At 37.4% G+C, this 23,180-nt stretch overlaps 4 protein-coding genes across 9 annotated transcripts; 2 read left to right on the forward strand and 2 right to left on the reverse strand.

Annotated features, from left to right (window-relative positions):
• Window positions 1–346: 346 nt before the first annotated feature.
• On the reverse strand, window positions 347–4,490 carry LOC140783301 (ubiquitin domain-containing protein DSK2b-like). 3 transcript variants are annotated; one of them, XM_073130136.1, is made up of 8 exons: window positions 4,057–4,490; window positions 2,033–2,773; window positions 1,731–1,942; window positions 1,544–1,657; window positions 1,414–1,472; window positions 1,075–1,103; window positions 872–961; window positions 347–776 (listed from the first exon to the last, which is right to left on the reverse strand). In XM_073130136.1, exons 1-8 carry the CDS (start codon window positions 4,277–4,279, stop codon window positions 628–630), a joined length of 1,617 nt encoding a protein of 538 aa, XP_072986237.1. In that variant the 5' UTR covers window positions 4,280–4,490; the 3' UTR covers window positions 347–627. The 3 variants fall into 3 exon arrangements, with proteins under 3 accessions (XP_072986237.1, XP_072986236.1, XP_072986238.1); XM_073130135.1 differs by having other exon boundaries at window positions 1,075–1,118; XM_073130137.1 differs by lacking the exons at window positions 347–776; window positions 872–961 and having other exon boundaries at window positions 1,079–1,152.
• Window positions 4,491–4,674: 184 nt separating this feature from the next.
• Window positions 4,675–10,002, forward strand: LOC140783330 (uncharacterized). Its single transcript, XM_073130193.1, has 14 exons — window positions 4,675–4,808; window positions 4,934–5,012; window positions 5,626–5,736; window positions 5,953–6,050; window positions 6,141–6,224; window positions 6,325–6,461; window positions 6,601–6,673; window positions 6,785–6,830; window positions 6,920–7,029; window positions 7,230–7,337; window positions 7,438–7,497; window positions 7,917–7,978; window positions 8,834–9,149; window positions 9,362–10,002. Exons 1-14 carry the CDS (start codon window positions 4,728–4,730, stop codon window positions 9,620–9,622), a joined length of 1,626 nt encoding a protein of 541 aa, XP_072986294.1. The 5' UTR covers window positions 4,675–4,727; the 3' UTR covers window positions 9,623–10,002.
• A 1,621-nt stretch (window positions 10,003–11,623) lies between these two features.
• Window positions 11,624–15,714, forward strand: LOC140783251 (cyclin-B2-1-like). 3 transcript variants are annotated; one of them, XM_073130063.1, is made up of 12 exons: window positions 11,624–11,940; window positions 12,066–12,130; window positions 12,235–12,328; window positions 12,431–12,484; window positions 12,566–12,611; window positions 12,737–12,889; window positions 13,014–13,154; window positions 14,116–14,205; window positions 14,310–14,531; window positions 14,748–14,846; window positions 14,945–15,123; window positions 15,229–15,714. In XM_073130063.1, exons 2-12 carry the CDS (start codon window positions 12,076–12,078, stop codon window positions 15,374–15,376), a joined length of 1,281 nt encoding a protein of 426 aa, XP_072986164.1. In that variant the 5' UTR covers window positions 11,624–11,940; window positions 12,066–12,075; the 3' UTR covers window positions 15,377–15,714. The 3 variants fall into 3 exon arrangements, with proteins under 3 accessions (XP_072986164.1, XP_072986166.1, XP_072986165.1); XM_073130064.1 differs by having other exon boundaries at window positions 11,662–11,940; window positions 12,074–12,130; XM_073130065.1 differs by lacking the exon at window positions 14,945–15,123 and having other exon boundaries at window positions 15,229–15,366.
• A 1,583-nt stretch (window positions 15,715–17,297) lies between these two features.
• LOC140783937 (ATP phosphoribosyltransferase, chloroplastic-like) lies at window positions 17,298–23,160 on the reverse strand. 2 transcript variants are annotated; one of them, XM_073131083.1, is made up of 12 exons: window positions 22,770–23,160; window positions 22,627–22,686; window positions 22,256–22,369; window positions 21,843–21,908; window positions 21,627–21,734; window positions 21,456–21,539; window positions 19,971–20,072; window positions 19,680–19,793; window positions 19,520–19,600; window positions 18,374–18,493; window positions 17,862–17,991; window positions 17,298–17,621 (listed from the first exon to the last, which is right to left on the reverse strand). In XM_073131083.1, exons 1-11 carry the CDS (start codon window positions 23,019–23,021, stop codon window positions 17,896–17,898), a joined length of 1,197 nt encoding a protein of 398 aa, XP_072987184.1. In that variant the 5' UTR covers window positions 23,022–23,160; the 3' UTR covers window positions 17,298–17,621; window positions 17,862–17,895. The 2 variants fall into 2 exon arrangements, with proteins under 2 accessions (XP_072987184.1, XP_072987185.1); XM_073131084.1 differs by lacking the exon at window positions 18,374–18,493 and having other exon boundaries at window positions 22,770–23,149.
• Between the last annotated feature and the right edge of the window lie 20 nt (window positions 23,161–23,180).

Genomic DNA, 23,180 nt, shown 5'->3' on the forward strand with positions numbered 1-23,180 from the left:
ACGATTCACGGTACAATCAAAGATAGAAGATTTCGACATAGCAGAGGAATTTGTACCAGAATACTGCGACATCGAATTTGCAAGATCCAGGTTGTTATAACTATAAGTGGGTAGGGGATCAGTGAATTGGGTAACAAGTCAATTAAAAAACCCACACTGCAACTCTTGCAAGTTCTCCAGTCTCCTCCGGATAGTGGCCCATCTTTCATGTCTAAGGGACAAATTATAAATGTATCTACTGTAATCTATCTGGTAATACAACTCTCCCTCAAACACCAATTTGACTCATTTTATTATAACAATAACTGGAGAAAACGCACTCAGCACGCTGAGTAAGGATCACATGAGAGAGAACAAAAGGAGGTGCATACAGGCAATAAGATAAAAGATTTTAATATGTTTATGTACAACAATCATAGTACGGATACAGCATCCCAACTAAAAGACATAACAAAACCTCCAATGCAAGTTTAGACTCTTCCACCAATATCTCTATTTATTTCATTTTGAAAACAGAAGCTGAATCTGTGTTTTGGCATCTTCACGGCAATAAGGTGAAACTGGCTGGCCTTACAAGAGTGAACGATAAAGGCTGACATGAAATATGAAGACATAATTGGTGAATAGTTACTGACCAAGATTCCCTAGAAGTCGCTCAACCGCAGCATGAACATTACCAGCAGTAGCACTCAATGCTCGGATATTCTCCTGAGTGTCAAAGAAACCCATTTCCTGAAGCTGAGCTAGTTGAGTTGCATAAAGTTCTTCTGGTGGGACTGAACAATAAATATGAGCTCATCAATTGAACAGTTTACCAAATAATTAACTGAAAATCAAGAAAAGGAAAATCAGAGGAATTTAAAATCGGCACCATTAGAAGTATTAGGAATGCCAAGACCTCCAGCCCCAAATCCACTGAACATGTTCATTAAAAGTTCCAGTCTAGAACTGCTTGGAATACCTACATACATACATGTATAACACAATGTGACTGCTGAATACAACTAGACTAAGAAGAAAACAGCAGGAGAATGCAGAGAATATCCCAAAAATCATATAGCAAATAACAGTTACCTGTGCCACCTCCTGCCTGGGTCTGTTCCCTGAAAGAATAGTGCCTATGAGGTTTACCGAAGAAAAAAAAGGGAATGACTACAAATAAATAGCAACAAGAAAAGTTGAGATCCTCGATAATCACATGAATAAAGGAATAAAAACAAGATAGGACAAATTTATACCAAAGCATGGTAAACGTATGTAGGATTATAGACATGCTATGACTTTTTAAAAAACCCTTTCTACGGATTTAAGAGTTTGCCACCATGTTTCCATCTTACATGAGAAAAACTGAAGTTGACACTGATAAGCTAAAGAAAAATCTAATATAAGTATAGTAGATGCGCGATTACTTACTGGCTTGGCTGTTGTCGTCCAATCTGCGACAAAAATGACTGTTGAAAGGATAGTAATTCCTGCAGGAAAAGTCTGTTACTTATTGTCCAAAAATGCCCGAGTCATGTTATTCTATGAAATTCACAAATACCTGCAAGGTCTCAGGAGAAGTAAGCTGGCGAAGGAATTCTGGATTCTGGAACATCTCTCTTAGTTGAGTATTGGATTCCAGAATGCTCCGTGTACCGGGATTGAAGCTAAGCATCTAGCACAACCGACAAACTTTAAGTAAGAAAACTCATGCTAGGTTTGCAAAACATAAAACAATACAACTATACCTGGTTCATAGTCTGTGGGTCAGAAAAGAAGTTCTGCATCATCTGCAATAATGCTGGATTTTGCATAGCCTCACTTACAAGAGATGAATCTTGTGTACTGCCAACCATCCTTTCCAAGTCTGGTAAACCAAGTCCTCCCAACCCACCAGGTCCAGTAGCTCTAGCGCCACTTGCAGGGGTTGATCTAGTGTTCCCCAACTGTGAGTCTCCAGCTGTCCAATTAACTTCTCAGTTAACTATGCAGAAAATGTATAAACAAAAACACAAAACACACAAATAAGCATGGAGCAAATGAAACTTACAATTTGTGCTCCAAGGATTGGGAAGTGGATTAGCATTTGGAGCAGGAGATCCTGTTGTAGATTCTGAACCAGTAGCTGGCAAGTTTGCTGATGATGGATCATTGGTTCGGGTTGTACCCTGGTTTCCCAAAAGAGCTGCAAATGGGTTTGAACCTGCATCACGTTCCCCAGCCATCGTTGTCGCATTCAAGAAAGGCTCCTGAACAGTCTCATACATGCGTCTAAGCATGTTGAATCCTTCTGGAGAAGATTCAATGTTGCTCATAGCCCTGTCTGTGTTCCGCATCATCTCTCTCATGAGTTCAGGATTTCTTGCCGCTTCCAGAGTTTGACGAAGAATGGCTGGATCATTAAGGATGTGAGCAAGATCAGGATTGCGGTCAATGATCTCACGCATTTGGGGATTGTTCATTATTATAGTACGCATTAGATCAGGGTTACTCATAAGGCTTTGCATCGCAGGCATGTTCATAATATCCCTCATCATGTTGGGGTTCTGAGTTAGCTGTTGCTGCACTTGATCAAACCCAGGAAGTCCAGTACCTAAAAGACCCGATGCCCCATTACCAGCCAGCCCATTAACACCAAGACCTGGAAAGAGTGAGCCACCTAGACCAGCTTCTGAACTGCTATTTGTAGTTCTTGAAGCTCCGAGTACTGGGTTGGTTGTAGCTGCTGCAGCTGATGTAGTTGATGGGGCAGCACCACGAACTAAGTGAATGGTGTGATCTGACTCCACACCTGTAAAGAAAGTAAACGATCAATCAACAAAATGAAGGTTAAACTAGCACCAATATGAGATGTCTGCTGCCAACAGAAATTCTATTGGGTTCCAAATTGCAGATCAACCTCAGACAGACCACAAAGCTAGAGAACTCATTAATTCAGCAGAATGTTCCACCAAATGCTCAAAAGTCCACTGTAGATATTCAGATATACCAAAACAAGGAGTTCCATAGTTTCACAAGGGTCATGAAAATTAATGATCCAAGAAGGGAAGATGAGGAAGGGTCAATTTTAATATACATTTTGTCACCCTGACAAGAACAGACCAGCCAAAGGAGTAAGGAAATTTGCAAATAACCAAACTAGATAAAATCAGTAAAACACTAAACCGCTTAACCAAGTTTCTTAAAGTGGTCCTGGCAAAAAATGATTTTATCCAAAATGGTACCCGGTAAAGTATGTTTAACCTTTTTCTTGTAAAAAAACAAGTAAGCTAATTTTAATCATAACATTCTTCCACTTTGATTGAAGAACCTAAAGGAAAACAACAAAAGACAATTTTATCCAAAATAGCGGAACCAAAAACTGATCAAAGGAGCTTATCAATTGATTAGACAATAAAAAATAAACTGACAAGACTAAGGTGATTTATAATTTATAAAGAAGAGAGATAAAATATACTAAAATATATATGGAAAGATGTTTGTGCAATGGGCATTATATATATTATTCCAATGAGAGTTCTAAGATATATCTAGTTAAACATTCCAACTGAAAGTAAGTATCTATGACAGCATTGTTTCAGATATCATCCAACTCTTCCACAAATGTTGCTTTCAGATAATTAAACCAACAGAGAAAGCTAAGCATTCATCAAATTTCGCTCTACATCATCAAGGCAGTCGTAGCAAAATGTCACCAAAAGAAAAATTAGTAGTTAACCTTGACGATAATGAAGTGCCGATTAACTGAGATGTTGTCCAACACTAATTTTGTAGAATTCTAAGATTCTAGTTTGAGAACTACCTAAACACGATTAAATAATAAGAATATATCAGGCAGAGTCGTAAGAGTACGAGATCTAAAACTTTAACTTCTCAAAATTCTCGAATTGAGCTAATTGAAAAGAAAAGAGAACAACTTATAGCATACTACATCCTACAGAGCAACGAGCGACGCGAAAGGTAATTTATAGGCAGAATTGTTATCAGATTAGGGCAAATCAACAAGAAACAACAACGATCAAATCCAAATTTAACCCAGACTACGGCAGATTAAAAAAACAAATGGGGGCATACCATAGCTAGCGAGGGTCTGTTCATCCTTTAAGATCCGACCTTTATAGATCAAACGCTGCTGCTCTACCGGCACATCACAGCTCCCGGCGACGACGGCCTTGAAAGCCCCAACAGTAGCCTCGAGATCCGTCTGCACCGAGAACTTGGAGCCGTTCGACGACCGGATGTGGACAGTGGCGGAGGGACGGCCATCTACGTCGCCGGAATCGCCCTCGCCGCCCATGTCGCCGAACCCTAACCCTAGCCGAGGCGAATCGGATATAGATGTTATACGACTCGGGAGGAGGGGAGGAAGAGAGGAGTTGTGCGAAGCTTCGAGAACGCCGACTAATTAAAGCCCCCCGAGGAAGGGATTCGCGAGGTGCGAAACGAGGCAAGGGATCCAAACTGGCTTTATAAAATGAGGGGAAAACGAATCAGAATTTACTGTTCCTCTGGATTTAGGTGGTGCCGTGTAATAGAGGTCCTGCACGTGCAATTCATGTGAAGCTCGGTACTACCGACGGTGGTTCAATTGAGCCCATTTGGTTTTCTCATATTGGGCTTTAGTCGTGCATAAGGCCCAGTTAGTTAAATTAGGGCCGTGGATCAGTGTATGCCTATAAAATGGCACTCGCCTGGGAGCGCAGTGGCATCGGTCGAGCTAATCGCAGAATGACCTCCCCGCTCTAATGGCATTGTCCGGGCGAGGGGATTCCTTTCTCCTTCCTTCCTTCGTCTCTCGTATCCGGGTTTTGATCTTCGAACTCCAGGTTTCTCCCTCTGTGCTCTATGTTTCTCGTTAGTTTTGTTCCTCGTATGTCTATCTCATTGTGGCATTTCGTCGAATAGCTCGGTGATGTATTAGACGTCTTTCTTTTTTTCGTCTTTCTCTCAGAGGTGGAGCCATACATCGGCGAGAGGATTCGACAGCACTACTGTTGAAGATTCCGATCCTCGTTCTCTGGTGAGAAAAGGTAAAGCTTCTTCCTTTTCGTGGAGTTCTTGATCAAGCATAGGCTCACATATAAGCTTTACTTTGGATATGAACATGTGGGTGTGCTGGTTTGGGATTAATCTGTAGCCCATATATCTCATTTGAATTAAACGTACACGTTACATTCACATTTGTTATGTCAAAAAGGAAGCATATTGCAATGTCTTAAGCAATTGAAGAAATGCCAGGTTTTTATGCAAAGTTTATATCTGAAACTAGCCATAACTGTTGAACCAAAGATAGAATCGCATTATTCTCTACACATATCCCTTATTCTTATTCAGTCTATTGGTCGACTTTTTATGAATAGTTCAATGAAAAAAAGGTACTTTATTATTATACTTGATGTAAAAAAAAATAAGGGACCATAGCCACAGCATAAGTGAATGGAGAAGAACAGGAAGAGAGCTACTTGTAATGTTAACTTATTACTTGAGCTTCTGACAACAACTCAAGATTAAATATTTTGGCCAGTACTGCTAAATTAGCTGCTTGTAATCTTAACTTACTACTTTGAGCTTCTGGCAACAACTCAAGATTCATATATTTTGGCCAGTACTGCTAAATTAATTGCTTTAACATTATGATGTTAGGTCCATTTGATCCTTCATGTTGGAAGACGGTGGACTCAAGGACTGTTGGTATTAGCAGGTCAGCGATATCTTCTCCTACATGGACAGTTCTGAAAGTCCTTAAAAGAAAAGGTGCATAGTAGTTTCTGTAGAGATTCTCTCCGTAACACTTTTTTTCTAGGACTGCTTTTCAAATGTTATTTCTAATAAATATTCTAGCACAACGGGTTGAAGCTACCAAAATATATCAAAGAGTCTGCCATCAATTTTGAATCATCATAATATAATGTATGCACTACTGGCATGGTTGATAAGGGTTGTAGCTTTGTTGATAGATACTCTGTGCAGGATTTGAAGCCTATCTTGTTGGTGGGTGTGTGAGGGATTTGCTCTTGAAGAGAATACCAAAAGACTTTGATGTGGTTACGACCGCCAGTCTTAGACAGGTTTTGTAAAAATTCTGGTGTATTTGGAGATTTATTTGGATATCATCATGCTCAGTCTTTCTTACTAACATGATATTATTTCTGATGCAGATTAAGAAACAGTTTCACCGTTGTATAATTGTAGGGCGTCGTTTCCCAATATGCCAGGTTCAAGTTCTAGGCTCCATAGTTGAGGTTTGTTTAAGGTTCCAACTTATGCCCTTGTGGTCATATTCTTTTTGCTTTTTTCAATTCTGATGCCAAATCCTCATTCAGTTGCCAATTGCAAATTCAGGTATCAAGCTTTAGCACCAAGAATGAGTACACTGAAGAAAGGCAACAGTTAGTTTGTCCTGAAGTATCACATAGTTGCGAGAAGAAAGACATTCTTCGCTGGAAAAATTGCATGGGACGGGATTTTACTATTAATGGGTAATTTATTTGATGTACATTCACTAATAATGGAAAAGTTGGTTACATGCTTAGCTGTTTAGTCGTGGCCCCCTTTAAATCTATTATTGCTAGGACTTCACTTGATTTGTTCTGATGTTAGTAATTTTTTGTATAACAGGTTGTTCTTTGACCCATTTGACTGTACCATTTACGATTATGTTAACGGAATAAGTGACATAAGGACATCTAAGGTAAGTTTTCATTTATTAGTGAGCTTATTCTAGCCAAATGTCTGCACTCTGCATTAATTCAAAGATATTTCATCAACAGTGCATTCTATGTTTGTTTTTGGAATCAAGCAGGTGTCTACTGTAATTCCAGCTCATTTATCATTCAAGGAGGATTGTGGTAGGTATTTGTCTTATTAATTCCAAATCTTCTCATTTATTTTCATAATACTTGAAATTGGAGGTAAATATAAAAAAATGCAATCACAGCTAGAATTTTGCGTGGCTTGAGAATTGTTGCTCGCCTTGGTTTTCGATTTTCTAAGGAGACTGCAACTGCTATTCAAGATCTTTCCTCATCCATAATATATCTTGACAAGGTACTTGAAAGAGAATATATATGACCTTGAAGTCAATTCCAATTATATCTATTTTTTTCTCAATTATATACACTAATGCAATATTCCTCTTTTACTTTTCTAACAGCTATCTTTTTTATAACCTGTTGTTTATTCCGCTGAGACACAACATCTTTATGCCATCTTTTCTATCGTTTATCCTTTTCTTCTCTGTTGCTTAGTCAAGGCTGCTGATGGAATTGAACTTCATGCTGGCATATGGAGCAGCTGTGTCCTCTATTTATTTACTTCAAAAATATCGACTTCTTCCGATATTTCTCCCTTTTCATGTGAGTGGTAATGCTACTTGTGCTTATTTTAAAATAATATTTCAGTACTTCTCACTAAATTGTTATAAATTGTTCTTCCATAATCTGATTTGTACATTAGGCAGCATATCTGGCTGATCAGACCAAAGATGAGTCAAATGGAAGGTCTAATATGCTCATGGTGAGTAGCTGTTTTGTGATAAGATATCCATCATTTCCTTGGACATTTTTCTAATGGCTTCTTGAGTTGCTTCCTATAGATTGCATTGTTGTATAGCCTATAGCACTCCCATAGTTTTTTTGTCTCATTGGATGCATGATAACTTGAAAATCTATGATCAGCTTTTCAGTGATTTGCTCTTTTGCTCAAGAATTAACTGAGAAACTTAATAATCTAATAATCTATTTGACTGAATAAGCGTCTTCTACTTTGTCATTTTTGTAGTGGTCTGATTTGTGATATAAACATTATTGAAATAAAAATGTATCCCATAAATTTACTTGCATATTCATTTTGGCTTTGATTCTATGCTGCTTCCTATTAGATGTGACCAGTATTTATATAAAAGCTCCTTATGTGTATAATTTGTGCTTCTACAGAGGCTATTTTCCAGTGTTGATAAATTACTTGCTGCTGACCGTCCATGTGACTGCGCTTTGTGGTAAGAAACCTATATGCAAATATTATCGCCTTCATTTTGGTCACTCGTAACAAAAGGTTACATTGACTTGCATGTTTATGTTAGAAGACTATAAGTTACATTGACTTGCATGTTCATGTTAGAAGACTATGTCTACAACATGCCTCTTTTGCTTGTGACCATACCAGAAAGCTATGCAACTTGCATTGAAACTTTTGTATTTGTGTTCTAATTCTTTAAAAGGACCGTTTTTTTAATACTCAAGGTGGAGATACATCTCTCTTGTCGAACTAGCTCTCAGTTATCTGCATTACATCTCTTTATTAAGTTTTTACCAACACTGAAAGTGTCAACTTTAGTTTAATTTTTGCTAATGAGAAAAGACGTTGGTAGATAAACTGCTGCTGATTCTCTACTTGATCAACTAATGTTAACCTTTTTGTAAATATAGCTTTGTTTCATAGAAGGCACTAAGAATTGATCCATCTGTTATATAGTATGTCTTTTTTGCTTCTTGTTCTGTACATTAGGATCCGATCAGGGTTCAGGAGGCAAAGTGTTGGTTCTTCAATTTATATTTATGTCTCTAGAATTATATGCATTTTCGAAATTCAGTAATGCCACAGATTTAAACTCTTATTGTAGTTCTATTCTTTATATGCATAATTTATTCAGAAGATCTACTCTGATATTGAAAATAGTAGCTCTAGTAATTTGTTTACTTGAAACTTATCTGATTGTCATTTTGGCCATTTGATGCTCATATAATACGTCTGTTCGATTTAGTTGGTTACTCATGGACTTCGTCTGTTTACTGGCCCTGTTTATTTCGTGATTTATATTTGTCCTTTCGTTTGCTTTGCACATCTGCAACAGGCTAGGATTGTTGGCATTTCATCTAGCACTTGTTGATCACCCTCAAGATTCTCTGGTAGTTTGGGCTTTCTCCTCAATTCTGTACTACGGGACATGGACTACAGCAATACAGTTCATTAGAGAAAATGCCAAGAATTCGGTTCAATTTGTTCCTGAAACTATTGTGCCTTCTGGAACTAAATCAGATGAGCTACTCATGGAAGAAGTATCACATCTAGCATCGTTGGTTAAATCATCTGTATATGCTTTGACCAGCTTAGATGCTCTTCATCGATTTTTGGCTAGATATCAAGAGCCTTCTTCGTGTTTAGGACTGGTATGTATATACAAGTGTCTGTTCTTCTTATCTTTTTCTAGCCTGGACACTATGGCTTGTTATTTCATTATGTTGCTGAATTTTGGTCAGACTCTTGTTGATGCTTTACTTATTCTCTTCCTTTTTTCTTTTTTTCTCCCCTCATAGTTGAGGAATTGATGGATATTTACTTGGCAGTTGCTGAGAGCAGTTTGTGAAAATTTTGATTTCAGGTGTTTGTATCAGAGAAGATGGGGAAGAATGTGTCCAAACTTTTTGATGTCCTGGACACTGACATAGCATCTTATCAGAAGAAAAGAGAGAGATATGACATTAACTACAATCTACTCAAGAAAGGGGATCCTGATGAAACCAGATTTGCCATTGGAAAAATCATCATGGATGCAATGAATGATGAGCTAAGTTATAGGCAGACTCAGAGTGTCACTCTAAAGCAGACTAGTCATCCTCCACTTTCTTCATTATTCAAATAGTTTAATATAGGGAAATTGCCATGGAAGCAGTTGGTGTGCTGACATTCACAGATGATTCATTGTAGGTTTCTCTGGCTAGTCCAAATATGTTTGAACTTTGATTCTCTGAGAATAAAGACATCATGCAAGGTCTCATCAAGGAGTCTTTGCATCCACTTTTAGCATCAAAGCATCAGATATAAACTGTAATGAGTAACAGAGTAAGCATTCTTCTTGTTGTATACTACACCCCTGTAGTCAACTTCTATTATGCTGTACGTCATGTTGTAATTTTGAGCTCCATTTTTGTTAAATTTAGTACTGGAGCATGTATAATTAGAATAATTGTGTTGAGTTAAAGATAATATGCCTATCAAAATTCTTCAGAGTTTCTTGATTAATACATGCAGTTTAATTTATTCTTTAAGTGACAGAAATAAATATAACTCGTCTGTAAAAGAGCTAAACATATTTTAAACTGGAGATTCATATAGGAGGGAAGTAATCTCGCTGCTTCAAACTCATGTCAAAACAGTATGCAATGTGATGTTTTACCATCACTATGAATGAGTGTCCTTGAAGTTAAATTGCAACAGTATACAATCCTTTGTTCAAATTTTGAACTTCTACTCTGCAGATGCCTATATGCCTGCATAATTAAAGAGAGAAAAAAAAAAAAGCTTTTTAACATCTATGTCTAGTGCTATTCTCCGTCGTGATTTTGAAATTTACTTCTCTTAATCAAATGTGGAACAAGTGGTCCCTCTCTAACTCACTTGATCTCTTGCATGTTCAAGAAAGAGAGTGTGTGTGTGAGAGAGAGAGAGAGAAAGAAGATTGTTATGTGGACCTGTTCGCACTTAAGTCTTTCATCCATTCTTTGTTTATGTTTTGATTATTCAACTCAGCTCTTCCTGCTGTGGCACCCTTCTCGAGGTGAGACCATTTTTTTTTTTTGATTCATTTTTCATCAGGGCAGGAGGACTCATGCTATAGACATCTAAGTATATAGATGATGCAAAGAAATGCAATTTGATAAATTACGTCATGATTGCTTGACGTATCTATCACCTGCAACTGCATTTATAATATATATTCTATCGTGGATGATTAGCTCAATTAATAGAAACAAATGAAATGTGATTTAAGTATAAGGTCAAGCTTGATTAAATTTAAAACAAATCTTTGTTCAAGCCGTACTTGACTTGATTGGCATCCAACTTGATAACGCCAAGAATTGAGACAAGATTGATATTATATCCATGTCTCGAGCAATTCAAATTGCCAGCCAGCCTTATAATTTGAAAGAAAAAAAAGGAGAAGAAATATTTGGATAATATTGCCACAAATTAATCAATGAGTTATTGCATTCATTACCTATCTGCAGTCTTTGCCCCTTATGGGGAAAGTTCCTCATTTATTTAGTTAATTAATTTAACTCTCCTCACGTCTTCTACGTTAAAGCCGTCCAAATCAAACCAAGAATCTCTCTGTGCCATGCCAATGCTCAAATTCCAGACTAAGTGCCAGTTTCATGTCTAGAATTAAACGTGGGACCCACCAACAACAGTTTTGGCTTCTAGTCTAATTCTTTGGTTCTTTATTCGAGTATTTCGAAGCACCCCGACACGCTCAAATCAACCGTCCCCATTGCTGTCAGAACGGATCGAAACCTTGGGGTTAAGGCCCTTAACCAGGACCGGCGAATCGGAGCCGTCCGATGAGGGAAAGGGAATGACGTGACCGACACGCGTCGAGCGAAAAGTCGCGACCTCTCAAGAAAACGAATTAAAGAGAGAACTGGAGACCGGAAACTAAGACCTAAACATTACATCCACCGACGAGGAGAAGGATTCAAAGGAAGCGAGAGACGTACGGAGACTCAAAATTTTGAAAGCACATGGGGGAGGTGACCGTTGAGACCACGCGAACCAAACCCTACTGCTCCCTTTTCCAGCTTAGATCCAACGGCTCGTAATCACTAGCCGTTGGTTTTAAATTTGGGGAAACAAACGCATCTAAGGACATTTATCCGTTCTTTACGTCCTCCCCTTCCTGCTACGAATAGACTTAAAAAAAATTAATAATCTTTCTTTTTTCTCGGAGCGCTTAATTTCCTCTCTCTCTCCCAAATCCCAAAGAGAGAGAGAGAGAGAGAGAGAGAGAGAGAGAGAGAGAGAGAGAGAGTTAGATAAAACGAGGGTAATAAATTCCCATCGAAGGATCACTAGATGGGGTTCTGACCTCTTCAGCTCACCTCTCCTCTCGTTTGGAAAAGAATTGGACGATCTTGGGATCTCGAGGGGGGAGGAGGATTGAATTGGAGCGAGACGGTGAAGGTTGTGATCGATTTTCTCGTCTGGGTCTTTCTTGGATCTTGGATTTTGAGTTCCTTTCTTGTGGGGCTATATATCACAGGTCTTTTCAAATATATGTGTTTGAATTGTGTGTTATTTTGTGGAAGGTACTTAGAGATGGATAGAGTTGATGAGAACAATCGAGTTATGGCAAAAAACACCAGTTTCAGAGGTAATCTTTGTTGTTTCTCTTGTTTGATCACTCCAAGAATTTGATCTTGGTGTGTGATACCTCGTCTAATATATCCTAACTCTCTCTCTCTCTCTCTCTTACAGCGGAGATGGGGAATCGCAGAGCTTTGAGGGATATAAGGAATTTGGCAGGCGTTCCTCCCTATCCTTGTGCGGTGAATAAGAGACCATTAACCGAGTAATCTATTTGATCTTTTAATTTTATCTATAAAACGAATAAGAACTTGTGTATCATAAGATAGTTCCTACTCCTAATTCTTGGATCTTTATTCATTTCCAGAAAGAATAGTATTGGTGAGCATAAACCAGCCATAACCCGCCGCCCTATGACAAGGTTCGGAGAAACAATTTTTATTGTTCCTATTTCTTGTTAGGTTCTGTCTGGTTAAAGTATTTGCTGATGAATTGGTTTTAGGAAATTTGCTGCTTCCTTAGCAAGCAAACCACAATCTTGTCATCAGGTAATTCCCCAAAGATAGATTGCAAAAAAAATTAAAAAAAAAAAAAATATATATATATATATATATATATATCATCTATTTTGCTTTCGAGGAACATTTTGATGTTGTACAATATTTTGGCATAGGAAACTAATTTGAAGAATGAGCAATCGGAGCTCGGCCGGAGTAGGAAACCACCTATTCCATCTGTTTCGAGTTCATGCAGTTTGAGTAGTTCTAGTGCCATTGTTATGGATGATGATTTACCATTGCCTATGGTTGAGGAAATTGAAGAAATGGTAGGTGTTATGCTATTATTTTCCACTCTTTTTTGTAAAATTTTGGGTCTTGCCAAGGTTTTCAGTTTCTGAAATGAGTATATACTTCATGGATGCATCACTTCACTTGTATTCTATATTATAGGATCACTCTGAGTTCAAGGAGGTTGAAATGGAGGATGTTATTATGGAGTCTACTCTGGATATTGACAGATCTGATTCTAATAATCCACTTGCAGTTGTTGACTATGTTGAAGAGATATACAGATTTTACAGACAAACTGAGGTGGATTTTCCAATCTTGATTCTACCATTACTTTTTTCTTCAGTCTACCTTAATTACTCTGATCAATTTGTTCCAGATATTTCTTTAAACACAATAAATTTGTGTAATTAGTCTGATTGGCTTTTCATAAACAGCAATAAAGAGAAGGCAAAACTGGGGTAAAAAGTCATCTCCCTAGTTTATTATTTCCTAATAGACTAAAACTATGCTAGGTTCTTTGAGAAAGAAATGGATGGGGAGAAACCACCCCAAATTCAAATAAAATCAAGGAGAAGAAAGAAGGGAAATAGAATAATAAACATCTTGGGTCCAGTAAAGACCCTTCCACAGTTCCACTGCAAAAGATAGGTAAGAAAAGCACTTTATAAATTGTCCAACACTAGATAATAAGAGTTTGTACCTAGAAAACTATGGTGTGTCTCCTGTCTATATGTAAAAGGATAATATAATTTAATTAAAAAGAATAATATTATCTAAATTAAGTCATTAGAAATGTCAGATAAATCAAAGTGGAGATATTCATATTACAGCAGCATAAGCTCAACATGACAAGATAAATTTGTCATCACTTATAAAATCGTCTGCTCAGATTCCCCATTTTCTGATCATCCTCTTATATGATTTTGCTTTTACGAAACTCAACTAGGATTTCCAACAACTTATGGGCATAAAGAGACACAAAAGAGTTCCTGTATGTACCTGAAATAGACCCGAGGACAAAGATATTTTATTCTTTGTTGTATTTAAATACATAGGAATCATTCAAAAAGATTCCTTCAACTCAATGTAGACTCGACCCGAGCACTCATAGAAAAAAGGAAAGATATATGAACAACTTATACTTGATAAGAAAACAGAAGAACTGTTTCTGATCTGCTTGATGGACAAAATGCCTAACTATGCAATTTACGTTCATTAGCAAGGTGATCGGAGTCGAGTTAAAGTAATTGACCGTATGCAGGTTACTGGCTGTGTCCACCCTGACTACATGTCCAACCAGTTTGACATCAATGAAAAGATGCGAGCTATTCTCATTGACTGGCTCATAGAGGTACTTGCTAACAATTGTTCATATTTCAAAAGCAAAAATTTCTTCTTTTCTCATCATTCGATTCAAAAACTTATGGATGAGAAATTCCTGTGTTTCTTCCGCAGGTGCATTATAAATTTGAGCTAATGGATGAGACTCTATTTCTCACTGTGAATATCATAGACAGATTCTTAGCAAAGCAGACGGTTGTAAGGAAGAAGCTCCAGTTGGTGGGAATTACAGCCATGCTTCTCGCTTGCAAGTATGAGGAAGTATCTGTCCCAGTTGTTGAGGATCTAATCCTAATTTCCGACAGAGCTTACACGAGACAAGAAGTTCTTGAAATGGTAATGACTATGAAAGAAGTGCATTAAACCACTGTTTTATGCTTAAAGACTAACTTCACTGCTTTGTTATTCTGGCTCATTACTGTTAATCAGTTGCTGGATGAGTAGGACAGGTAGAAAATAATAGGAAGCCACCACCAATGAATATTAACCGTGGATTTATGACAAATTATCTTGTGGTCTATGTCATCTACTTTACCTGATTTACTTGAGCAGGAAAGATTGATCGTCAACACCTTGCAATTCAACATGTCTGTGCCAACTCCTTATGTTTTTATGAGAAGGTTTCTTAAGGCGGCTCAGTCCGATAGACAGGTATACAACACTCTGGTTAAAGGTTGTTGGTGGAAGAAATTAAATTTTCTATGAAACAGCAATTTCATATGTATCTCTTGTTTATGATATGAGAATAGATGGAGCTCCTTTCATTTTTCATCATCGAGCTTTGTCTGGTTGAGTACCAAATGCTTAAGTTCTATCCTTCACTGCTCGCTGCTGCTGCTATCTACACTGCTCAGTGTTCTCTCAAAGGTTTCAAGAGTTGGACTAAGACTAGTGAGCTATATACTAGCTATTCAGAGGAGCAGCTTCTGTTGAGTTCTTTATGATCTTTATGCCCATTAGTACTACAAACTGTAACAACTTTGAAACTCATAATCTCTTTTGTTCCCTTTCTTGGCTCTTCTCTCTTTTGTAGTGAGTGCTCTCGCTTGATGGTAGATTTCCACCAGAAGGCTGGAACTGGCAAGCTCACTGGGGTGCACAGGAAATATAGTACCTTTAAATATGGATGTGCAGCGAAATCTCAACCAGCTCTCTTTGTACTGGAAGCAACAACACTTTAGCACTACCTCGGGTTAACCAAATACATTTTACTGGAAGCAACAACAACACTCTAACTCAAGGAGTACATATGAGATGGTTCCACAATCATTGGTTGCAACAGAAGTTGCAGAAGTTGTGATCAGTGCTTTGGTGTGTCTTCTTTTTTTTTTTCTCTCTTAATCTGATATTATGCTTCTCTGATCTTAACTTTGATATTATACCAGTTGATTAACTTTGTTTTGGAAGTGGCATAATTGGTTTATTTGGATTATAATGTTGAGGTTTTTGTAAAGAAACCATTGCCCAAGTGTGCAAATAATAATTTAAATGGAAATTTGCATTTGCATTTGCCTTGTCATCTGTTTGCGGTTTATGTTCTGCATTTTTAATACTTACAAATTGAGCCCTCTATTTTATCAAGTAATGTTAAAAACACTTCAATGTTAACTTAGCTACATAAAAGAATTATCAAACTTCTCTTATTCGATCAAAAATACCATACCCAACCTAAAATACTCTTACCAAAATATTTTACCCAAGCAGCTATGAGGCTAGATGAGAAATAATTAATGTTGGAATAGATGGAGCTCCTTTCTTACTTTTGAGATTGAGATTAAGGTTGGGGAGAAGATGAAACTCATTCTAACCTAGAAGCAAAAAGAAATGAGAACTTATTTTAAAAAATAATAACTTGTAACAGATAAAATATTCTTGTATGATCAAAGTGTGTTAATGTTAATATTATTCATAATATTTTTTGCACATATTTAATAAAAAAATTTGATTTATAAATATTATAAATATGTGAAAAGTCAGGTAGGTTAATTCCAGGTATTTGAACTTCAGGATGGAATATTTATCGAGGAAGATATGTTAGTTTTTTTTTGAAGAATATTTGTTAGGAAAGATGATTTCATCAATAAGATTTTGCTAACATATTAGTCTTCTTTCACTTGTGGAATAAGAGAATAAGTGAACTCTCGCTAAAATAGAAAATAGGGATAAGCTTATGCTTGATTAGAAACATTAAGTCTACTTAGAATAGTATAGTAACTAAACAACTACTTAAACATCTTGGGATATACTAATCTATAAATTTTCTCTCTTCTTATTCCATACATTTTGAATAAATTAATTTAATATTAATTTGCAATTACTACTCTGCCCCTTGATTAGATAATACCTATTTATTAGTCCCTTCCTCTACAGTTAGATTCTCTTTCTTCTCTCAAAAAGCAGCCATGAGTGAACAATCCCTCTTCTCCGGTAAGATTTGAGTAAACTCTTTGCATACAGTCACATCTCTCCCATATCTCCAAACAAACAAGAGGATTATTCTTTCCAATCAACGAGCATACGACGAGCGAAGCATCAGAGGTTGACATACTCCCACTCGTCTTTTATACTATCCACTAATTTTATTCTATCCCAGCAATAGATCTGCTATCGCAACCTCCCAGCAACAAAGTAATATTCGTTTCCGATATGAGCTCATCATCTAAATCGTGCTTATTCTTTCCCCTCTATTTTTCATGTACGAGAGCATCATTTTTATGAGATACGTATGCGAACATTTTTTTTCTAGTTCTGCATATTGCTAGGATAGATGCCTACAAAAGTCATCCAACAAGGGCATTCTAAAGGTCAATAGAATGCTGAAGTTCTTGGAGAAATATTCTACAAACCACGAGAACGAAGAATTAGTCAACGGTTAACTAAAGATCTGGTGTCTTTATGATTTGTCAGTGATGGCAGAAGGAAACAATAATGGCTCTTGATTTAAGTGTGCTCATGTTCTAAACAATCAATATCTACTATCTGAGTAGTGGTTTGGGTTGAAGAAAGGAAACATTGATGGCCTAGAACAACAGCTAATTAGGATAGCAGGGGAAAAGATTATGTTTGTAAACATATTTAGAAGGACCTATTAGGTGGAACAGATTTCATCAATGAACCACTTGATCATCTCACTTTTAAGACAGAACATACATTATTACCTCCCAAAGGTTTCATTCTTGCACATTACGACTAAAGTACAACAAGGGAAATAGTTCATAATCACGTTAACAACATACATGACTGTTTTGATTTTAGCAAGGTGGGCAATAAGTTAGCAAACTTGCAAACGACCACTGCAAGAATTGCATATAAACTGGAGGTTCTCACATGATGGTGGGGACTGCTCTGAAAACTCTCATCATCTACTAGCAAGCCTACTTGTGTTCCAAGATTTGGAGACGAACAAGCTCTGAGGAAACACACCACCTGCACATTGGTAAATGATTTTTAACATAAAAAAACAAACTCAATTTCACATTTAGACAGAAGCTGCTTTTGTTGCTTAACTATTCAAGCCCCAAGATAATAGCAGATATGAAGGCACAGATAGGAAACATAATAAATTCCATTACCACTAGTTACACCCAGATAAAAACAGCACTACCAAGAAATTTCCCCTCATGATGCATGATCCAATCAAGTTGACTTTGTGCAGAACAAACTCACCAAGATAATTCTTGTGGCAAAAATCAACCAAGAATCACAACCCGAGTTGTGAGAGAAGTTTCCGCCATCTAGGAGTCTCTTCATCAAAAATATAAGTCATCTTAGATACCAGGACTCCACTACCACCAATCTGCAGAGTGGAAATTGCAGTAGGATGAACAAATTAACTTTTGGAATTCCAAGTTTTCATGAAATGAATTATGCATACACATCTCAATGATATTCTATAGCAATTAGTAGATCAGATTCTTCTGGTTTTTCTGACTGGTAGGACTATAGGAATACAACTTTTTAAGTAGAAATAATGGCCATGTGTTCAAGCAAGTTAGACAGAAGTCCGAGCGTAGGAAGTTGACAGGTGGCTGTCTGGGAAGAAATAACAGAATTTAGGCATTACTCATGGGTCCCCACACTAAGATCTTTAAGTAGAAAGTCACTCAGCATCATGCAACACCTTACAAAGGAACTCAACAGAAGGACTGCATTTGCAAAAGTTCAAGTAGATATCTTACAGATCTCAGTTGCTGAATAGACTTGTAAAGTTCCTTATGGGGAACACAAATGTTAATTGCATAGTAGTCCACCATGACCTTGCCATTACGTAAGCAGAAAACGGGACTCACAGTAGGACCCTGTTTTCCATGAACCATAAATCATGTCAATGATAATAGTTAATATTCTAGGAGATTCTGTAATCCAAGCTCTCACAGATTCACAAACAGGTTTACATGCAACATAACCAGGAACAAGGACCATAATCATTAGGCTGACCACACCCATTAAGCTCAAAACTAAGTGAAATTTTTTAATCAAAAAATGTGCAGCAAAAGAGTAATTCCAATTTCATACATCAGTCCAAAGCAACTGTAAAAATAATCAAACAGTCATTTTCAAACCATTGACTTAATGAATGATTGGACCTGAATTTTGCCCACTTATTGGGTGATTGATGCAGCATGAAAAATGATTCATGTAAATATGGGAAACCATAATATGCCTTTGATATAGCATACTTCAACATCTTTTCACCTATCAATTCCAGTCGGTGGTCCACTTCGATCCTCAATCGCTAATTAATTCTTCCAAATTACAACCTTGTGTACCAACTACCAAATTGAAGAACTCATTTGTTATTGCATATTACAGTCAGCTTTATAAACCTAACATGACAACTTGATCCGATGTTTTCACAGAAGGCAAGTGGAGAGAGCACATTAATTTCAAGTGGCCATAGGTTGAGCCATGGAAATAGCCTCTTTAGTAGTGGGATTGAAGTTTTGTACTTTCTATTCCCCTCAGGCTAAATATTAGTGGGAGCCTGGTGCAGAGGAGAATGACCTTTCTTGTACTGATTAAGAAACTACAAGAAGGTGTTAAATATTTCAAATGAAAGGATTCATGGTCCAAAAACCAACAATGTTGAAATGTCACAAGTTGGAATCAGATTCTAAATTAAGGTATAATACTCCAAATCTTGAGGCCAACATAAGAGTGTAATAGGGCCAGATAAGTCAAAAATCTATCAAGTAAAATTCTGATTTTATCAAAGGGAAAATACTATGGCAATGGAAATTGTTTACAGTATGTAACAATAACTGAAAATTCTTCCCACCAAGAAAAGCTGATTTTTATTTATTGTGTAACATCTGATAGCTTACCTGCAAACCAGACAATGATGTTTGACTAAGAACTCTCTCTGCAATTTCCTCTGCACTGTTTCCCCTCATGTTTGCTGTGACCTTACAGTTTGGAAAAGATAATTCAAAACAACTACTGAACAAACAGGTAACATTTTTGTTGGATGAATTTCAATTTTACCATAATTTCGCCGGTTGCCCTCAGGTGAGCCTCTAGCCTTTCAAGCATCTCATGAGTAATCTCTAATACACCCTTCCGTGTGTTCAAGGATCTCCTACTAGCAACAAGAACAGCCTGCGATATATCAGATAAATTGCAATAAGGTATAAATTTATATGTATAAAGTTGTCCTGGTTCCTAGGGAAAAAAATCCAAATATAATTGCTTTATTCATTTGGACCCAGAAGCATTCATGATAGTGTTCTTGGTCTATATAAAATTGCTTGTGAGCAGAAAGCATACAGAACTTACTTGGCTTTCTAAAACAATCCCACCTTCAATTTCTTTCAAGTTATTTTCACGCAAAGTTGTTCCACTGCTCACCAGATCAAGGATAGCATCAGCAGTGCCCATCTGAAGTGCCAGAAAACATCATAGGCAAAGTTAGAGCTCATGGTTTTATTGTAAGAGAACAATATCATGCCCAACTAAGGAAAACATTTATGAATCTATAACTTTTCTCCTCGCCTTGGGGATAAAAAGTTCACTGATGATGTAGCTACTTCCATCGAGTATTAAACTAGAAAAAGCTTCAGACGGTGACAAACACATAGTGATGCACTCCAAATAGTGTGATGATCAATTTTTATTTTATTTTGAGGGAAAGCCCCTAGGCATGATCAACTTGGACTAAGCAAGTAATTAAATTGCAAATGAGCAAAATATTCCATTTTGCCATCTCCATTGAAGATCTAACAATCAATTTCAGTTTAACTGTTGGAATGATTAAATCCCAAGAATACCCAATGCAGTTGATCCAAGGTATAATTAAGCAAGTCAAATTTCAAAGAGTGTAAGTTGCTCATGTTTGTTCCTTGTGAAGAACAGCAACTAATGAATCGACTGGAGCAGATGGACCAATGCACAGCACCCTTAGAAGCCAATGCATCAATATTCTCCTACCTAAATGTAGGGAAAAGAAGAAGGAAGCCATTAAAAAAAAATTCACGAAAACAAAATGAAAGCATAACAGACATTTACAAATTACTACATTATTTTCTAGCCCCTACATACATTAAGGGTACCAGATAATAATAATAACAGTGAAAAACTAATGTAGGAATTTATCAACATTGGTTTTAAAAGTTCAAAAGGCTGAGCTCTCTGAAATCAAAGATCAACATGTATGCCCTTAGAAGGGTAATGATGAGAAAGATTCCCAATACTAGAGGACCAAAAGCCTCAGGGTAGAGCGAAAGATTAATAGGAAAGATCAGACTAACAAAACAGTATCTCAAGAGAAAGGGAAGACAAAATAACAGAAGAAACACGAAAAAAGGAGAGATATTGTGACATTGTGTTGACTCTGGAAAATGTCATTTGATATTCTAGACTAATACCTCCAGAAATGTTTAGGCCAGTCCTGATGCACAGACATTCAACAATTTTAGTTGGCTGGAATAATTTTTTAAGGAAACTATTCTGTACATAGTAAAGAAAAATTGCAAATAATTAAGCAATTGATCCCGAAATCCAACACATATCAAATTCTTCCAAGCAGCCAATTGTCATGCCTGAAGAAATATGGATTACTATCCTCTTAGAGGACAAGGAAATGCAGACTGAAACAGTATGTCATAGAGCTAGTGATAATGCTAAGTTGCTGACATTACTAGGGATACAAGCATCAAAGTGAAGAAGTATAAGGATTAATACTATTAGCAAATATACGAGTATATAACGGAAAAAAATCTCAATAACAAAAATATGTGAACAAATTGTGGAAGATATTATCACCGCAGGATAAGACTCAAGTGCTCCATCAGCAGTCGAAAAAGTGACATGCTTCAGACCCTTTTCTTTCAAAATTTTGGTGCCTAGCTGTGTCAAAAAATTAAAATTATCCAATATTTAAGAACCCAAGTCAAATAATAACAGCTTTGAAACAAATATGGGCAGTGAACTTACGTATGAGAATCCAGTAACAATCCGTAATGGCCGTTCCTTTGTCCATTTAGCCATTCGTGCTAATTCATCTAGGGAATTTATGTTTTCAAATATGCCTTCTTTAGGAATCTGTATAGTTAAACATAGCATCTCTTAGATGTACAGACACACCTTTCTGGATTTAGAAGCAAGTCAAAATGTTAACTCCAAATGACTGCATTAAAACAATATAGATACCGCAAGTGACAGACGGCAAGCTCCATACTCAAGGGCATCGTGAACTATAACCAAGTCCTCATTTCCCTGTGTTCAAACCTCTTTATCACTATATGCTAGCACATAAAAGTTTAATGACGAAAAGTCTGAAATATATATTCTTAAATCTAGTTGAGAGACAAAACACAACTCTTGCAGATACATATTAAAACAGCATAATAAATTAGAAAAAAAATGGAAAACTGTAATCAGTTTGCTAATTTCTACCCATCATCAAAACTCGTGGTAAAAAAACAGCACAAATAGAACCTTATACAACAGGTTCTGCAATGACCAGACTAAGGATAAAAGGTTCTACTTGTAACCTTAACCTCCTGAACCTCCGTAATCACCAAGAGTATCAACTTGTATAACATGAACTTGTAGATGCATACCTGTCCATGCTCACTGACTGTGTCAAGACCCACAATACCAAGGTCAAGATCCCCCGATTGCAGTTTACGAACTATATCTTTAGGTCGCTGAAACCAAACCTCCAAATTCGGGAGCTGCATGTGAGCACATCTATAAGATATGATATTTAGAACATGGTGTTTCTTAGAATTGAGAGCCAGGTTTACAGAGATACGCATTATAAGATACGAAGAGAAAGATGGACGGCAAACGTTACACAGAGATCCATGAATTACTATATGATCCACTCGGACAGACCAACACATGCCTCAAATTACGCAAATCTAACCCCTCGATGAAAAGATTCCGTTATCCCAAAAAATCTGATTGACTCAATAGAAAAGGAAATCACCTGTGGGATGTCGGCGGTGTACTGCCGGGGATTCACTTTCCTAACAGACAGCTGGCAGCTCTGATTCCAAATCACCGGAGACAAACATCAGGTAAGGCGAGCCAAATCGAATGCGAGAGAGATGGGAGAGAGGGGGAAAGAACCTTGAGGAGATTGAGGGTTTCTTCAGACATGCGACCCTTGCTCGGGAGCCCGAGGCGGACGACGGTGCGCTCCACCGACGCCGGGGCCGGCGGCGCCTCGTCGGCGACGAGCACGACGGCTGAGTAGGGGGAGGCAATCGAGCTGCATGTGATGAGATAACGAGACGGCCTCGAGAAGGAGGGCCCGGCGGTGGAGAAGGATAAGGAGGGAGAGGAGAGGCGGAAGGAGGAGAGATTTAAAGAGGCGGCCATCTCTTGCTTTTGCTATTTTACCTGCCAAAGAAGAGAGTACTAAAAAGTAGGTTAAGCAGCTCTGCTCTCTTTCGTTTTGCCGCGTAGTTGGTGATTGCTGCAGCCAAAAAACGAGGCGCTGTGAAGCCGTCGGCGCCCAGATCCATGGAAAATGTGGAA

The sequence above is a fragment of the Typha latifolia genome, chromosome 3 (assembly GCF_019914945.1).
Source record: "Typha latifolia isolate L0001 chromosome 3, TyphaL0001v2, whole genome shotgun sequence".
NCBI classification, from domain to species: domain Eukaryota; kingdom Viridiplantae; phylum Streptophyta; class Magnoliopsida; order Poales; family Typhaceae; genus Typha; species Typha latifolia.

What these genes read in the sequence shown, in the direction of transcription:
- LOC140783301 (XM_073130135.1), bottom strand. Translation starts at nt 4,279, where the DNA reads ATGGGCGGCGAGGGCGATTCCGGCGACGTAGATGGCCGTCCCTCCGCC. An exon ending in GGACGACAACAGCCAAGCCA is followed by an intron (nt 1,119 to 1,413) that starts GTAAGTAATCGC and finishes TAAACCTCATAG; the next exon opens with GCACTATTCTTTCAGGGAAC. An exon ending in CCAGGCAGGAGGTGGCACAG is followed by an intron (nt 962 to 1,074) that starts GTAACTGTTATT and finishes GTATGTATGTAG; the next exon opens with GTATTCCAAGCAGTTCTAGA.
- LOC140783330 (XM_073130193.1), top strand. Translation starts at nt 4,728, where the DNA reads ATGGCATTGTCCGGGCGAGGGGATTCCTTTCTCCTTCCTTCCTTCGTC. An exon ending in GAAAGTCCTTAAAAGAAAAG is followed by an intron (nt 5,737 to 5,952) that starts GTGCATAGTAGT and finishes TACTCTGTGCAG; the next exon opens with GATTTGAAGCCTATCTTGTT. An exon ending in CCATAATATATCTTGACAAG is followed by an intron (nt 7,030 to 7,229) that starts GTACTTGAAAGA and finishes TCTGTTGCTTAG; the next exon opens with TCAAGGCTGCTGATGGAATT.
- LOC140783251 (XM_073130063.1), top strand. Translation starts at nt 12,076, where the DNA reads ATGGATAGAGTTGATGAGAACAATCGAGTTATGGCAAAAAACACCAGT. An exon ending in AACCACAATCTTGTCATCAG is followed by an intron (nt 12,612 to 12,736) that starts GTAATTCCCCAA and finishes ATTTTGGCATAG; the next exon opens with GAAACTAATTTGAAGAATGA. An exon ending in TTGAGGAAATTGAAGAAATG is followed by an intron (nt 12,890 to 13,013) that starts GTAGGTGTTATG and finishes TCTATATTATAG; the next exon opens with GATCACTCTGAGTTCAAGGA.
- LOC140783937 (XM_073131083.1), bottom strand. Translation starts at nt 23,021, where the DNA reads ATGGCCGCCTCTTTAAATCTCTCCTCCTTCCGCCTCTCCTCTCCCTCC. An exon ending in TTGTTACTGGATTCTCATAC is followed by an intron (nt 21,540 to 21,626) that starts GTAAGTTCACTG and finishes TTTTTGACACAG; the next exon opens with CTAGGCACCAAAATTTTGAA. An exon ending in CATCATTGTCTGGTTTGCAG is followed by an intron (nt 18,494 to 19,519) that starts GTAAGCTATCAG and finishes CATGGAAAACAG; the next exon opens with GGTCCTACTGTGAGTCCCGT.